At 46.4% G+C, this 17,279-nt stretch overlaps 2 protein-coding genes across 20 annotated transcripts in view; both read right to left on the reverse strand.

The window, feature by feature from the left end:
- Positions 1-2,831, reverse strand: part of LOC310706550 (disks large homolog 5-like) — a 26,032-nt gene extending 23,201 nt beyond the window's left edge. For 2 of the 5 annotated variants that reach the window (XM_083502747.1, XM_083502746.1), the window contains exon 1: positions 1,197-2,827. In XM_083502747.1, coding sequence (XP_083358873.1) covers positions 1,197-1,398 — 202 coding nt within the window. In that variant the 5' untranslated portion in view covers positions 1,399-2,827. Of the gene's footprint in view, positions 1-1,196 lie in introns of all 5 variants that reach the window. The other 3 variants (XM_083502752.1, XM_083502751.1, XM_083502748.1) reach the window with 3 other exon arrangements.
- A 1,089-nt stretch (positions 2,832-3,920) lies between these two features.
- LOC310706466 (disks large homolog 5-like) overlaps positions 3,921-17,279 on the reverse strand; it is a 103,447-nt gene continuing 90,088 nt past the window's right edge. For all 15 annotated transcript variants that reach the window (XM_083502294.1, XM_083502290.1, XM_083502293.1 and 12 more), the window contains 6 exons: positions 16,325-16,521; positions 15,055-15,198; positions 13,637-13,764; positions 11,580-11,689; positions 8,743-8,852; positions 3,921-5,683 (listed from right to left, as the gene is read on the reverse strand). In XM_083502294.1, coding sequence (XP_083358420.1) covers positions 5,580-5,683; positions 8,743-8,852; positions 11,580-11,689; positions 13,637-13,764; positions 15,055-15,198; positions 16,325-16,521 — 793 coding nt within the window. In that variant the 3' untranslated portion in view covers positions 3,921-5,579. The remainder of the gene's footprint in view (positions 5,684-8,742; positions 8,853-11,579; positions 11,690-13,636; positions 13,765-15,054; positions 15,199-16,324; positions 16,522-17,279) is intronic.

Here is a 17,279-nt window from a genome sequence, read left to right on the forward strand (position 1 = left end):
ATGACCACTACTGAACTGCTGGTCCAACACAATTTCATCCAAAATCTGAGGTTATTGCCTTTTGAGGATGTTTTTAACTTTTCATGCTGCAGCAACAACAATGAAGGCCCTCTGCTCTCCTAGTACCAAAGAAGCAGGAGTCAACCTGGGACAGCAAACACACAACAAACAACTCTTGCTGAACTGATGATGGTTAGAAGGCAGGAGGATTAAATTACTGTCATCTGTGTAAAAATAGCAATAAACCTTTGACGTTACTCTGACTTCTATTAACACTAAATCTTAGTATGTGGAAAACAATATCGGTAGAGGAAGAAAGGAAAAATGGAAGGGGAAAATGAAGAGGAATAGTAAACAAAGGGGCATGGGGAAAACATGGAGAAAGGTAACAGTAATTTAGTAAAGGTAAAGGGACCCCTGACCATTAGGTTCAGTCGTGGCTGACTCTGGGGTTGCGACGCTCATCTCGATTTATTGGCCGAGAGAGCCAGCATACAGCCTCTGGGCCATGTGGCCAGCATGACCAAGCCGCTACTGGCGAACCAGAGCAGAGCACGGAAACGCCATTCACCTTCCCGCCGGAGCGGTATCTATTTATCTACTTGCATTTTGATGTGCTTTCGAACTGCTAGGTTGGCAGGAGAAGGGACCGAGCAACAGGCGCTCACCCCATCGCAGGGATTCGAATCACCGACCTTCTGATCGGCAAGTCCTAGGCTCTGTGGTTTAGCCCACAGCGCCACCCGCGTTCCCAACAGAAAATTAGAAAGGACCAAAAGAAGGGAAGGAAAGAAGATGAATCTCCTTATCCCTTGCAGTTTACTAAGGCTGCAGTTCCCAAGGACTGAGATGCATGTGACATTCAAAAGCACTTGCTCTCCTAAGCAGATGCCCTTAAGAATGAAGCCTCCGAACCCACTGGGACCCATTTCCCTGTCAACACGCAAAGGCTCCAGATACACGGCTGCAATCTGAACACACAGTTTATTTGTAAGTTTCCCTGCATTGAGTTGCCAACAATGAACGGGAAGTTCTGCAGGTGTCCAACCCTCGCCTTCCCCCCACTCCTCCGCCATTCGCAGCTCCCAGAGGAAGGCACCTGCTAGACACGCGAGTGGGTGCGCTGCGCCCGACCTCAGCTTCCTGACCCGCCCCAGGCAACGTGTGAAGCGGCCCTCAAGAAGAGAAACTCTTACCTTCTCCTTGCCCCCACAGTGGCAGCAGACGGTCCCCAGGTACTTGAGGGTCCTCCAGAGCAGGAGAAGAAAAAGGGGACCATGGACGAGGCCAGGAAGGCCCACCACATGCGCTGCCCGCGGGCTCGGGGGACCTCCATGGTCCTGGGGATGATGGCCGAGGAGGAGTCCGAGGAGTGTCTCCTGGAGCCGCCTCCGCCATTGGCCATGGCTAAGAGCTCCCGCTGCTGCTCCGGCCAGCGCCCCCGGCCAAGCCCAGGCCCAGCCATAGCGCTGCTCTTGGGCGGGGAGGCGCGCAAGCCGAGCCTCAGCGCACGTCCAGGCCGGCGGCCGCCGCTCCAGGCAGAGGCTGCCCCTTCCCCCTCACGACGCCCGCCACCAAGGGGAGAAGGCGGGCGGGATTCCTCCCTTGGTCGCCTCACGGTTTGCGCGCCAAGGCGGAGAGCGACCCCTCGTCAGTCTCTCCGGCAAGTCCAGCCCCTTCCTCTCTCCTCGGCTTCGGCTCCCCTCCCGGCTGGCTCCTGCCTGGTCTCGGGGCTCTCCAGGCTCCCCCTCGCCTCCTCCCAAACGGCCCTGCGCGCTTCTCCGAGGCTGCCTCGAGCACATGGAGGCGAGCGAGCGAGAGGGCCACGCGCTTGACAGGGAGCGGCGGGAGGAGCCGAAGGGCGGGCAGGCGGCCCACGTGACCTGCCGCCTCAACAAGTCCTTCTGGCGTCACAGAGAGAGAGCGGGGGCAGCGCCTTAGGCTTGGAGGCGGCGGCGCGATCCTGGCACTTGCTGAATGGCGTGACGCGCTGGCTGTCCCTCTCTTCTCCCGCTCGCTTATACGGTTGGGAGTCCCAATCCAGCGACGTTTTCCCAGCCGCTCTCTTTTTCTCAGCGGATATCAGAGACTTGCACGCCTAATGGTCGGGCCGGGGAGGAAGGACCCCAAATGGCAAGAAGGAAAGGCGGCAGAGCAGAGGTCGGCTTCCCTTCACCCCCGCCCGGCTCGCCTCTTTTGCATGCCATTCTCTCTCTCTGTTTTCCTTCGTGCTCCATCGGAGGAGCAACGAGGCATAGGGAGCAGCCCGAGAGGGACACGATCCCCGCCGATTCAAGGCTGCTCTTGAAACCCAGCGCTTGCGTTGTTGTTGTTCTTGATCGCGGCCCAGATCTCAAAGCAGTCTTTGGCTCAAAGCAATCTTTGGGAAAGAGGCCGTGGGGTCCGGGGAAATGAACGAGAGTAGCGAGCCGGATCTCGGGCCAGGGTGGAGTTGCACAAACAGGTGCTTCGCGATGCCAGAAGGGAGGCGTGTTTTGTTTTGTTTTGTGCGGGCTTTATGCAGGAGCTATAAACATATGACGAAGAGGAAGGCATGTCTGTCAGTGCACAGCCGGACTCGGAGGGGTTTATCGCTGGAGAGGGAAACAGTAACATGCTTTGCAGTAACAAGCACAGGAATAGACGCTTGCACAGGATTTTGTGAAGTCTGCCTCCCGGTGGCTGAAAGTGGGGATGTCCCCGCAAGTGGGTTTTGGTGGTCCTGGCCAGGAAGTAAGAATGGAAGGCTCACAGTGTAAGGCAGGACTCTTTGTACCTTCACAGGCAGCGCCTTCTAGGAAGGGATGAAGAGTAGCCGTGCCAATTCTTGCATTGAATGGAGGGGTGGAGCTAACCCTTTTCCCTCCCAGTTGTTACAGATAATCATCCATTTTCATCTTTATGTGCCCCAAACTGTGGGTGGAGAAATGAATTAATCCATCTAATGTATCAGAGAGCCTCCAGCTACATCAGTTTTAGCTAAACAATTATGCAACTCACTCCAGTGTCCACCATGGTTCTGTCATTTTGTCAAGTCAAAATGTAGAATTACAAAAACCACCTCATTCCTTGAGATAACCACATGCCCCATATAATAGCAGAAAATATTTCACTTAGCCGTTATGTAGAGTTTATGGCCATTCTTCAGTGAGCTCACCAAACCAAAATCATGCAGATTATTAATGAGGGAGAGGATGGAGACAGCTATTCAAATATATCAGTAGCTGAAGGAATACTAGCTTACTTCATAAGACGTACATTCATAAGACATTCTTTCTCTCCCAAGACATCTGAAATCAGGTCCAATGAAGCCTTTGCATGGTCCAAAATTTGTATCCCCCACCCCACCCCGTGGCTTTGCCATTTTAAGACTTCTCTTAACTTGGGGTAATTGTTTTCTTTTTGAGCCTTACACACATTAGCTTGAGAAAAGCTTATAAAGCACTCCCATTTCCAAACTGGGTGTTGGAAGATCATGGTTTAGGACTCCAGATCTACAGGGGCGAGGTAGTAGAATTTTTACCTTTTGCCTAATGCCTCTTACACTGGAAAGAAAAAGGACCATCTACCAAGCCCAATTTCCGTCAGGCAGATGTTTACCACTGATACTCAAAATGTAGTATTTTGTTAAGTGGGAAGGGCACAAAGAGTAGTATGTCAAGCTAGCATCTTTTAAATCCAATGGTATCAAAATTTAAGCAAGCTTGCTCTGAATTTTCTTTTGGAGTCATTATGCTTCATGGGTAATTGCAACTCTATCAACAAAATGTAATTTGGAATCTCACTGTAAAATGACCATTACAAATGTCTGTGAATTTGTTTTAATTCTGTAACCTTTTGCTTGGTGTTCATAGTATGGTTTATAGTAGTAAATTGAACAACAGAGTCAGACAGGGAATTATGCAACACTCCCATACAAGTCAAGTTATAGAAATTGACCTTTATTTAACACAACTTTTTTGTTTTCATACAAAGTGACTTTTTTTTTAGTTCAGAAAATCCATGTTGCAACAGTACCGGTCTGTTTCAATCGTACCATTGAAGTCCAACTCTGGCCTCCCTCTTTAAAAAAAATATATGTTGTCCCTCAACTTATTAACAGTATTTTAACTAAGAATTTATCAATAGCCTTTCTACATTTTTCCCTCCCTCCCTCCCTCTCTCTCTCCTGTATTTTGAATTATAAAATAGTATCTGCAAAACAGAGGTTTAAATTTCCAACCAAATTTTGTTTTTGAACAACTGTGCAAGAAGAATCCCTTTCTTTTTAATTAATGCAAAAAGAAAGCAAAAACTAAAAAAAAAACGGAAGGGGAAAAATCAGAAGAAAGAAAACCTATGTACATAATGAAATGTTAGGAGCAGTCATCACAAATATAGTCCTACTTAAATGATACTTGAACAATAAAGTTACATTACCTACAAAACATGACATGCAATTCTTTACGAAGGAAAAAAAAGATAAACACACGGTTGGGAAAAGAAGTCAGAAGTGCAAAAAGAAACATAGAATGGAATTTGGTACAGTGAGAAGATACATATTGTAACAAAAAACAAATAAACAAAGCAGACACACACTACATTTATCGACAGTGGGAAAACTAACAAGTTACAGGACCACACTAGAGGTTGTCAGATCCCTATAACAGAGACTGCAATTCTAATTAAATAAAAATCCCTATGGCTATTACACACCAAAAGAACAAAGCTTGAGCAATGTAAGCTTCCAATTACATAGACTACCTAAATGTGATAAAATAAAGCAGACTCTAGGCACAGCTATTAACCCTTATGATTTACTGCTTAATGTAGGCCCAGCAACCCAAAATTATTATTCTGAATACACAATGAGCACAGTTTGATCAGATACACCATGACATTTAAATATTAACCCATGCATAAAGGAAGCCAATAACTTTTTTGAACAGACAAGGGAGTTTATGAGATACAAACAGTGGCCTCACCCACATATCGGAAGAGTGCTTCTCCCCGCTGGATTCACTCCCCAAGTGGGTACCTATAAGAAAACCCATTCATAATCCACGCAACTGATTGTTCTTGAAGATAGAACAGCTGTTATGGAAGGACAGAACCACACTTCATGAAAAAGTCATGCTCACTCAGCTGAGTAGGAACTCGACACTTTTGTTTGGTTTTCTTCGTATCAGAAGCAGAGGAGAAATAAGCAGGGGGTGACTGGGGAAGGGGAAGCTGAACAGGTTGCTTGTTTAAAAAAAAATTCAAGTAAACATGAACCACCAAATACTTGGGATGGAGGGGGGGGGAGAGGTTTTTGTAAACGTATCCTAAAGGGTTTCTCTCTCTCTCTCACTTTGCAGCATCACAGTCTTGTGAAAAAGAAATTCTGCATTCATTCATTTGTATAGGAACAAATGTAGAAGAATTCTGCCAGCGAAAGGCCTACCGCCTTCCAAGGGTGCCTCACAGATGTTGTCCGCAACGACTCCAAATTGTACCAACCATACAGGCAGCTAAGGGTGGACCAAACAACACCCACCGCAAGCAACTGTTTTATGTACGAATCTGTGGCAGAGTTTCAGTCACTTCACTGCATATGTCTATAGCGGGCCGGCTGGAATCCACAGGACCTTGTTTTGTTCTTGATCAACTGTTGTCATGATCTGAGTGCAAATGATCGAAAGAGGGCCTCCCTGGACAATCCCTGTGAAAAGAAGGATCACACACACCAATCAATCAGCATGCTTGTTTACCGGGGGGAGCTGAATTTGCACTAGCACCAAGAAATCAAAACACACTGAAGCAACAAAAAGGAAGCGGGATTAATACCCCCCTTCTTGTTGGTGATGATGGTTATTTTCCACCCTTTCTCCTAAGAGCTCAAGGTGGTCATATGTAGGACACCCCCCCTTATCCTCACAACCACCTGCAGAGAACCAGGCATGTCAGTTGGGCTTTGTTTGGTTTCTCACCTGTTGTCATTTATCAGTTCAAAAAAGTGGCCTGCCTCTTTGGCAACAGGAACAACCACCCTGCCTGTTTCCTTATAAGAATCTCCACCAGCAGGTATATGAACTAGACCTCGATGTGGCCAAGGAATCAGGGAGGTGCATATACAGAGTGTGCTTCTCTATGCGTTCTCACTGTATGGACTTTGGGTGTTGATGGTGGAACTTGTAGGACCCAACTCTTAGCATCTTTAATGGCATTCAGGAGTGCTCAACTATGGTTCTCAAAGAATAGAGACAAAGAGTGAAGCAGAGACACACAGAGAGACATTTAAGATGTAGATTTTTCAGGAGACTGAAACTGCATGTTGTTCCTTTCAGGGGACTAGTTTGAGAGTGACCCAGGGAGAGGCCTAAGAAAAGGGGGCATCTCTTTTCGTAACTCCCATTGAGCTCTGGGAAAGGAGAAAGGAACTGGGCTTTCTGGCTTTCACTTTTCTTTACCGTTTGTGGAAGCAGAATTCTTTTTGTGGTTAGCAAAAGAAATCAGTGTTGAAGCAGCCAAGCTTCTGAGAACCTTCATTCCTGCTAAGAAAGCCTTTGCTGCTGCAATACAGCTAACAAAAACATGGCAAGAGGAGAAAGCAGCCAGGCCCCACGAGTATGATTCTCTAAGACAACTGTTTTGTTACAGAGCCCTCCAAAAGCTATTTTCAGTGGCATCAGGTGACAAAGTTTACATATTAAATCTAAATATGGTTAGAGGGACCCCTGTTATAGCATAATAAACCTTCATGGCTGAACAGAAGGCTAAGTTTAGTAGCAAGGCAGAAATATACAAAGAGATGATGGCCGTAGCAACAAGCCACTATTTCCAAATAGAAGAAGATGGCCGTTTATGGGTTTCGTTAATAAAACAGGCATGACTGGTTAATATTAATAATAATAGTAATAAAAAAAATAACTGGCAGGCTTATTCAAGTGATCAAGTTAACAGAAAATACCGCACACTGAAGCTCACTTAGAGATCATTAAATGCTTTTAGGGACATACAAGTTGGATTTGCAAGACAAAGGATCCAAACCACAAGGGGAAATTGCCAGGAATTTCCTACCACCCCATTCTGGGGGATTCAAAGTTAAACAGTTAAAATTGCATTTATGATCAAAGCCTGTCATAGTTGCTTTGTTGTCCTACCACAGCAGTATCAGTGGAGCAAAATACCAACACAGCAAAAGTCTATCATAAGGATACGTTGGCCTGTTGCAAAGCCTCCTTCTCAAGCAAAGTGTTGCAGGGTTACTCCATCCAATAATCTTGCTGCACTCCAAACAACTGACTAATTAGCATGTCTCCACTTCACAAATCCCACTGATTCCCAAGGCTGAGAGGGAACATGTCATTGAGACTCCCTAGTAGGATCCCAGAAGTAGATCTGCATGCATAAATGAAGTTCCCTGGTTCTCCCTCAGCTTATCTCTAATTCTACCAGGAAACTGAACTTCTTGAGGGAAGGGGGGCAGCTAGCCCTTGGGGCTAAGAGAGTAGTCACCACCCCTAAAGCTTGGAGTAGGAGGAGAATTCCCCTCAAACCTCCAGAAGCATGTCAACAGACAGCAGTAAAGTGGGGGGGGGGTCATGGAGTGATGGGCAAACCCCAAATGGAACCGCCTCCAGGGAAAAAAATAAAATAAAATCTTACTTATTGGTTGATTTTCCTGAGAATTCTCATAAAATGGGATACCCAAGACCCTGAACTTGCTTATTTCCTCCTCCCAACCTCCCTCTCGAACCCTTTTCCTTTTGGGACCTGTTCTTTAAAGTCGTAAGCTTGAGGGCAGGGACTGCATTTTTAAAAAAACATTAGTGATTTGTACTGTGCATATGAACCAACCACACAGTCCCAAGAAGTCATAGAAACCAGGATACAGACCAACAGACAGAATGTCTTCATTCTTCACACACAAACTAAAATGCTACTATCCATTCTCCACAGTGTCTTCCACAATCTGCTTGCAGTCCTTACTTGCTAATACAGTTGTACCTTGGAAGTTGAACGGAATCCGTTTCAGAAGTCCGCTCGACTTCCAAAACATTCAGAAACCAAAGTGCGGCGTCTGATTGGCTGCAGGAAACTCCTGCAGCCAATCGGAAGCCCCATCAGACATTCGGCTTCCAAAAATAGTTCGCAAACTGGAACAGTCACTTCCGGGTTTGCAGCATTTGGGAGACAAAACGTTCAGGAACTAAGCTGCTTGAAAACAAAGGTACGACTGTATTGGAAAAGGGCCTTGCGTTAAAATGTTGCACAGGCTGTCCCTTGGACATAGTCAAGTGCCTAAGTGACTGAGCAGGGGCTGGCAGGACCAGTTTGCAGCAGAAACCTATGTAGTTGGAAACAGTTATGGCACCGTTCTCCCACCCTAATGTCACTGCAGCTTACCTGGATCGGTCTGGGCAGCTGCAAGCTCTGCCCCCCACTCCTCCCAGAAGCTTCTGCCAGCTTTTAGGGCCCGACATTGCTGGGTTTCCTATCCCTTGAGCTGACCATTCAGGAAATCCTAGCACGTAACACAGACTTATTGGTTGTTCCCTTCGAAGTAGAACATGTTTAGTGCTAAAAGGGATGATTTATAATTCTTCTGGTTGTTATGGGGAACCATGTGCTATACTGTGACCTACACACATGTGACCACTAAAGGGGGGGGGGGAGAATGCTGTTGCAAAAAAATACATAAACACACATAAACACAACCAGCTAGAGGAATCAGAAGCCAGCCTTCCACTTTGCTATTGTTTCCTTTGGCATACAAACCTGTGAAGTACTTGTTGTATTCCTGTTCTATCTTCTGAGCAGTCTCAAACTGTTCTTTGGAATGTTTCTGCGTGACTTTGTCCCTCAGGAAGACGGGGTCTTTTTGCTCTCTAACACAGAAATGAAGAAAAAGCTCGTTAAACGCTTAATTTTTCAGGGGACACAAGGCAAACCATTAGGGAGCTAAACAGATTTGCAGCCCATTTTAAACGGCATAGATGGTGTGTGGAGATCGCTGCCTGATGTCCAGTATAGGAAGGCCGCTTGACACACAAACTGCAGAAGCAGGAACAGCTACCAGGGGTCAGCAAGCTTTTTCAGCAGGGGGCTAGTCCACTGTCCCTCATACACTGTGGGGGGCCGGACTACAGTGGTACCCCGCAAGACGAACGCCTCGCGAGATGAAAAACTCGCAAAACGAAAGGTTTTTTCGTTTTCGAGTTGCCTCGCAAGACGAATTTCCCTATGGGCTTGCTTCGCAAAACGAAGCTTGCCCCGGGGACAGCAGGTCTTCTCTTTTGAAGCAAGGGGCTGCGGGGATATCGCTTCTCCCCACCGCCCCTTGCTTCAAAAGAGGTCCGGGGGCAGCGGGAAGCGAAGCGCTTCTTCCCCGCTGCCCCCGGACGTCTTTTGCAGCAAGGGGCTGCGGGGAGATCGCTTCTCCCGGTGCTCCGAAGCCGGGCGGGGGGCAGGGGACACCTCCCGCCGCCGCGGGGACACCTTTTGAAGGCAGGCGGGGGGAGCAAAGACTTTCGCCCCCCGCCCGCCTTCAGAAGAGGTCCAGGACCTCTTCTGAAGGCAGGCGGGGGGCAAAAGTCTTTGTCCCCCCTGCCTGCCTTCCCAGGGGCTTTTAAATCGCCCCGGACAGCGGAGAAGTCCTCCGCTGTCCGGGGCGATTTTAAAATGCCGCCCGCCAGCATTTTAAGATCGCCCGGACAGCGGAGAAGTCCTCCGCTGTCCCGGGGTTTTTTAAAATGCTGGGGGTGGGAAGAAAAGCCCTTGTCCCCCCCCCCCAGCCTTCAGAAGAGGTCCGGGGACAGACTGTCCCCGGACCTGGTCTGAAGGCGGTTTCCCTAGGAACGCATTAATTGATTTTCAATGCATTCCTATGGGAAACCGTGCATCGCAAGACGAAAAAACCGCAAGACGAAGAGACTTGCGGAACGAATTAATTTCGTCTTGCGAGGCACCATAGTATATATTTATTTTGGGGGGGGGGGAATGAATGAATTCCTATACTCCACAAATAACCCAGAGATGCATTTTAAATAAAAGCACGCATTCTACTCATGTAAAAATAGGCTGATTCCCAGACCGTCTGTGGGTCGGATTTAGAAGGCGATTGGGCCGGATCCGGCCTCCAGGCCTTGGTTTGCCTTCCCATGAGCTAACCTTTGATTACAACTGGGCTATGAGCTAACCTGCTGCAACTGGCAAGGCAATCTGCCATGATCAACAGGCACCTACACAGAGGCAGTGCTGTCAACTGTGACCAGAAAGCACCCTTAGGGCGCTGGATGGCAGTCCAAAACCTTTATATATAGGAAACATCATTTATAAATGTTGCTTAAAATCCTAAATTTCAGTTATCTTTTATGAACCATGATTGTAAGGAAGCAAGCATCGAAAATTGTTGTGCAAGGTAGATATATGGAGTGCGAGTGCAGCTGCCCCACAAAGCCCAGTGGTTGCCACTTGGCTCCCAAAGCTGGCTTGCCTCTGTCACTCCACCTGGGCCTGGATTCCTGTTTTCTTATCAGAGCCACTTTTAAAAGTTACTTCTTCTGTACAGAGATCTCTTCCCTCTCTTTTCCCTCTCCCCCACTGGCAGTTTCATCTTGCCAAAACCTTGGGGTACTTGTTCAATTTTCACGTCTTCCTTCTCTCTCCAATGCCTCCTGACTTTTGCACCTCTCCCTCCTTGCAAGGGTTTAAATATCATGCTGGCAGGGAACATCTGACGGGCACCTTGCTGGCTACCCCTGGTTTAAACAGCTTCTAGGGTGCTGACCCGGCTTCTCCCTGTTCCCTTCCTAACTGCCTTACTTTTCTTTGCAAATCCCGGGGGCCTGTTCTTAATGCAATTATTGTACAGTACACCTTGGCCTCGAGGCATTTTAAGAGCATTAAAAATAGTAGCCATAAATGATTATATATGAATATAATCCAATGCAAATCTGTAGCCCTCATATGGAAAAAAACCCACCCTTTACCAAGCATATATTATTTACACAGTGGTACCTCAGTTTACAAACATTCCTGTTTATGAACTATTTGGTTTACAAACTCCGCAAAACCGGAAGTAGTGTTCCGGTTTGCGAACTTTACCTCGGTTTACGAATAGAGGCCGAACGGTGGAAAGGCACCGCCGGCGGGAAGCCTCATTAGGGAAAGCGTGCCTTGGTTTAAGAGCGGATTCGGTTTAAGAACGAACTTCCAGAATGGATGAAGTTCAGAAACCGAGGTACCTATCTATAGCATAACCAATGTACAAAAATCAGTTGTGCAGAGAAGGCAGATTTCTTCCAACGTATGCAAAACTAAAAGCACGACAACATTATATGATCTGATTAAATAAAATCAAGCCTTTGATAATGCAGTGCAACCCCATACTCAAAATTCATATAATTTCGAAGTGCAACCTACACACATCTACTCGGAAGTTACCCCTGAATGGGGCTTACTCCAAGGTAAGCAGATAGAAGACTGCAGCCTAAACGGCATATCTAAGTGAAAGCAGTTTTCCTGTTGCACACGAGAAAGCACTGGAAGCACGCCATCCTCCAAGCACTACCCAAATCCCTACAGCCACCACCTGGCCCACATCTCACACTTACTTGATCTGCTTGGCATTTTTGTAACGGACAAAAATGACGATTGGGTAGATGTGAATGCTGTGGAGCCGCTCGATGGCATGAGGAGCAATGTCCAAGAGGCAGTGACAGTCCTAATAAAAAATAATCAATTCATGATATGTTCAAAGCATTTCAGGTGCATTCACTCAGCAACCCTTACAAAGAGCTATGCAAGGCAGCTCAGTTTCATTAGCCCCCTTTTGCAGAGGAGGGGGCTGGACAATAACAGCTCACTTTAGACTATCGAGGAAATTCACAAGTGTCCCTGCAGATTGCCTGCTCTCTCTGAGACAGTGCTCAAAACTCCCATTGTTCCAGGCGCATTTTGTGACATGCAATTTCATCATTGCGAGCAGTTTCTGAGCTGTGGGCACAGTACTGCACCTCAGATTTCAGATTAAAACTGCAGTGGAAGGAAAGGGGGACCCTTTTTCAGTCTTCCCACTTCCAGATACTGTCTGAAGACTGGAGAAGAGACCCTCTTAAGAATATTAGGGGGCGGGCAGGGGAAGGACTAGACCATGTCAAAAATGAACAGAATATTTTAGCTGCAGTTCTTTCATTTTCAGCTTTGTATTCTTATTATTAAAAAAGCGCACCTAGACATTCCGTTGTTGCACCCGTAACCTGAGTTTAAGGTGCCGTTTAGCTTCTAGCTTTCATATCTCTGTTTTTAGCACTGCTCTGAGACACCATTCTGGTTGCATTCCTATTCACGCTCTGTATTTCTGTACTTTTTGCTGCCCCCATGCTACTTTACTCTTTCGCTTGGCTATCCTTCAATTTCCACCACCACCACCATGTCCTCTGTCTCTCTCTAACAGTTCCTGTACTATTTAAATATACCAACAGAAGGAGCCAGGAAGTGCAAACCCCTGACTTTACACTCATCACCGGCCTAATATTCTCAAACCTGCCTCTCCCCAAGCCGTCTTTCCCATCTGCCCAGTTAACAACGGAAGGGGAGCCTGCTGGACCAAAGGCCCAGCGTCTCGCAGTGACCAGCCAGATGCCTTTGGGATGTCCAAATGCAGAACCTGAACACCATAGCAAATTTACTTAGGCCCAAGCTAGTTGTGATGGAGGCAAGCGGCACGTTCTTCTTTAAACATACGTCTCCATTAGTGGGGCGGGCAGGGCATGCTTTTTTACCATGGAAGTTGTGCTCAGGTGAGCAGACCTGAAACTTCCAAATGGCCTAAAAGCACTTTTCTCATCAGCTTGGTTTATTGCCAGTAGCAGAGCTGGCCTGAGATAAAAGTTCCTGTAGCAATGGGACATGGAGAGAGGAGGTGGGGAGCTTGGATGGGTGCTCTTCCTGAAAGAAGCAGCAGAAACCTCCCACTCCTCACCTGAAATTAATATTCTACTGCCTTTTAATTGTATCTGTGGGAAGGCGGGTATTGTTTTACTGTTCTGATTTACTTATTTACTTGTTTTTATCCTGTATTTTATTCCGTGAACCACACTGAGATCTTACGATGAAGGGCCGCATGTAAATTGCATGCGAACAACAAATGGCTTTGAGGTTTATTACAATCCCACACTATGTAAGGTTGTTAAATAATGATAATATTGGCTGCCATGTTACATCAGATTTGGCCCATGAAGTGTAAGCTGAAGAACAGGGATAGAAAGTTCTTCATTTTGTCCAGTGTGCCATGGAAAGTTACTGCCATATGCTCTGGAAGTCAACAACACTCAATGTTAGACTGAAACACAAGACTTGCTGGCTCACCTACTTAGCCACTTTAATCTAGGGATTACAGAATCAAAACAGCACATCAATCCATTTTTTAAATATAAGAATGTAAACGTTATTGGGAAAGGGTCATATTTCTATCTCCTTGTGAGTTGCCTCCTCTCCAAAGAGTTCAGATAAGTTTTTGTGTGGTTCCAGACTGTCTCCCACTAGAGAAGCTGGCAGGCCCAAACTAGTTTAGCTACAGCAGAATTGTGAGTGGGTGCCTTTTTTAAGAGGAAAAAATATAACCGATGGTAAAGCTACCATAAAAAGAGAGAGCGAAAGAGAGAAGCACCTTCTCTGTTATCTCCTTTATTGAGGCAACAGTTGTCACATCGAAGTGTCCACTCCTACGTTTATAATCTATGAATAAACAGTCTTTCACACCCCGCTCGATGGCTTGTTGAGAAGCTTTCATCACCTCTGTTTTGGAAGAACAAAAACAAAGATGGTTTATTCATTTTTACTTTCACAGGAAGATGGCATTCGGATGCTTCAGACCCAAGCTTTCCTTTGCACACATACAGTATATATATAAAGCACGTTAACATTTAAACCAGTTAAATGCAATTATTTGGCCTTACATCTACTGAAGGGCTTAACCGGATCATCAAGGAATATGCACTCACAGCTGCACATTGCCTACAATGCAATATTTGCACAAGCTAATACCATGATAATGGTTTTTCCCCCCTTCTAGAATGGGGCAGGGTAGAGGGATGTTACATTACGACAGAGAGAAAGCAGAGAAAATTGCCAGTTGTGGGGGGGAAGCAGCACTGTTGTCGTCTCTCCTGCCTCATTCAATGTAGGACCACACACAGTCTTGGGGGAAAGCAAGGAGGCTGTTGCAGCAGTTGCCCAGTTGGCTCTGTAGCATGACAACTGCTTCATAAACCCAGGCCGGGACAACTGTTTAATAAGTCCGTGCTGTCAAATGAGGATTTCCAGGCTGCATGCATAGCTGTCAGGAAGCGCTCTCCCCAAAGGAGCAAGCAGATAAAGAGTTTAAAAGGCCGTGATACTAAACGCTGCACCATCACTTGGTACTTCTGCTTAACCAGGAGTGTGAAGCAGCACCTGTACCTTGGCTGATGATTGCCATCGTGGCTTGTATTTACTTTCCTTTTGAACTGCAAATAAGGTAATGGCGTTGTTCACAACTCATATTTAGCAATTTCCCACAACTGAGTCTTTCTGGTCTGTGTCTTCCCTATACACACTGGAAAGAAACAAAATACGACTCTTGGATCAAGTGCTCTGTCCCAAACCAGGGATCATTGTTTGTTTCCCTCCCAACAATACATAGCCCATGCTTGTTCTTAGATTACTGATCCAAGTTTGTTGGGAGTGAAAAACAACAACAATCTCTGGTTCGGAGATAACACTAAACCAGGTATTGTGGTTTGTTTCCTCTGTGTGCTGTAGGGAGAAGATGAATAGTACAGTAAGGAGAAGAGACTTAGAGGAAAGAGAGCAGAGGGAGAATTATAAGCTGAAGAGAGAGAGGAGGAAAGAATACCTGAGAATGCAGAGAAGCACAATGGCCAAATGGGCAAAGGAAAAGAGGTATTTTAGAAGGGAATTCTTGCCGATAGAGGGTGTGTGTCACCTGAATTACCCATAACACCTAAGCAACCATTGTTTTTCTATTGCTCCCTCTGGAGACCAACTTTTGGTTACTACAGGACCTTCAAGTGCTGGCATATTTACCTAGAGGACACCGGCAAAATTTTCCTGGAGATTCCTTGACTAGCATGTCCTTCACAGCATCAAGTAATGGCCCTAGAATAAGCACAGGCCTGGGAGACGTGCAGTCCACTTTCTGGACTCGTTGATAAGCAAGGTTTACAGAATCTGGAGAGAAACAGAGAGTTGCTTACATGATCAGGAAAAGAAATAAATAAAAGAATACAACAGCTCAATGATAGTGAAGGTAACTGAGGTGTGGGACAGTCGCTGTCCGAAAATTGTGAATCTGAATTCTTTAACAATACTAAATCTGAATTGAAAAAACCAAAGCCCGAACAGGTAATACAGAAAAAGATCACTGGGAACAGCTGGAGAAACTCCACATTCTATAGCTAATGATCCAAATCCATACTTCTTAGCTACTGTGAATAGTAGATTTATGGGGACATGTGGAAATATACTTTAAGAAGGGTTATGGGATATGCCAATCAGTCTTGTATGTAAAAGATTAAATGTGTGAGAGAAGAAGAGGAGTCCCACTTAAGCACTACCCGAAGGAGTCTCAAAGCAGCTAACATTCTCCTTTCCCTTCCTCCCCCACAACAAACACTCTGTGAGGTGAGTGAGGCTGAGAGACTTCAGAGAAGTGTGACTAGCCCAAGGTCACCCAGCAGCGGCATGTGGTGGAGCTGAGACAGAAACCCGGTTCCCCAGATTACGAGTCTGGCATTTGGGTGTCACCAAACAGCTTTGAACATGCAGCGGATATGGCAGGCTGACTCTCCCCCGCTCACCCTTGCCTCAACTCCTCTGTTTTGTTTTGTTCTGAAACCCAGTCATAGGCCCTTCTTTAAAGGTAAAGGTACCCTTGACCGTTAGGTCCAGTCGTGGACGACTCTGGGGTTGCACGCTCATCTCACTCTATAGGCCAAGGGAGCCGGTGTTTGTACGCAGACAGCTTCCAGGTCATGTGGCCAGCATCACTAAGCCGCTTCTGGCGAACCAAAGCAGCGCACGGAAATGCCATTTACCTTCCCGCTGGAGCGGTACCTATTTAACTACTTGCACTTGACATGCTTTCAAACTGCTAGGGGGCAGGAGCTGGGACCAAACAACAGGAGTTGACCCTGTTGCAGGGATTCGAACCACCGAGCCTCTGATCGGCAAGCCCTAGGCTCTGTGGTTTAGACCACAGCACCACCCACGTCCCATGAAGGCCCTCCTTTACCAATATGCAAATAAACCTAGATAATTTTGTTGTGGGCTAAGCAAATTCGGTTAAGACACTTGCCATCCAAAAAAGGGATGGAGTCTGTGCTGATGGTGTCAAGGGCTAGCAGTTCCTTTCCATCTTTGGACCCGCTACGTTTGTGCTTGTGCTTCCTCCTAAAGAACGACCTCCGAGCTGCTGCCGATGATGTCTTTGCAGAGCTGTTTTCATCTTTAGCTTCGGACATGCTGTGCCTCCTGTAGAACTCCTGCTCCATCCTGCAAAGAGATTGTGGGCTTAATCGGGCGAAATCTGAAATGCTCTCGAATATAATACAGGTAGCAGTAAAACCAACAAAGGATCTTGAGACAAGCCTCACTATGAGGTCATTTGTAGTTGACTTGAGGACGTACGTTTGGTTCTGAGCTAACCCAAGCCATGACTTACCACGATCGAGCAAACACAAGGATTCCTGGGGTGAAGACTGTGGCCTCTGCACCCAACCTAGGCTTGTGGCATGTCTCACTATAGACAAACCATGAGCTGTAATTAAGACTCCCTGCTCATGGTTTGTCTGGAGGAAGCCAAACCATGAGCCCAACCTCAGATGCCCAACCTAAGTCAAATAATGAGCTTCTGTTCCTTGTGTGGTGGTCATCTCAGTGGGTAGGTATAGAAACTTGAAGCACAAAGTGAAGAATTAAAAAATAGTAAGAATAATGGAGTCCCATACAAAAGAGGAGAGCAGGTATGGCCACACTAGAACCCCATGATTCTACACTTCCAAGGTAAGAAGGAGGGAAATGAAGTGAGAAGGTTGGTGAAATGCTATTGCAAAGATGGAGAAAGAGAATGATATGATCAAGTCAAAGACCTGAGAGTGAGTGAAAACCAAAAAAAGTATAAGCTGGCAGCCAGAATGAGGGACATCCCCTCCACCAATTGGCTGCATATACCCCATGACATCAGGATCTTAGCTGAGGCAGCAGTGCCCAATTCTGTCCCTTGATCTTAATCTCCTTGATCTTTATTAAAA

This window comes from Podarcis liolepis (genome assembly GCF_965112155.1).
Source record: "Podarcis liolepis genome assembly, chromosome: 5".
NCBI lineage: Eukaryota > Metazoa > Chordata > Lepidosauria > Squamata > Lacertidae > Podarcis > Podarcis liolepis.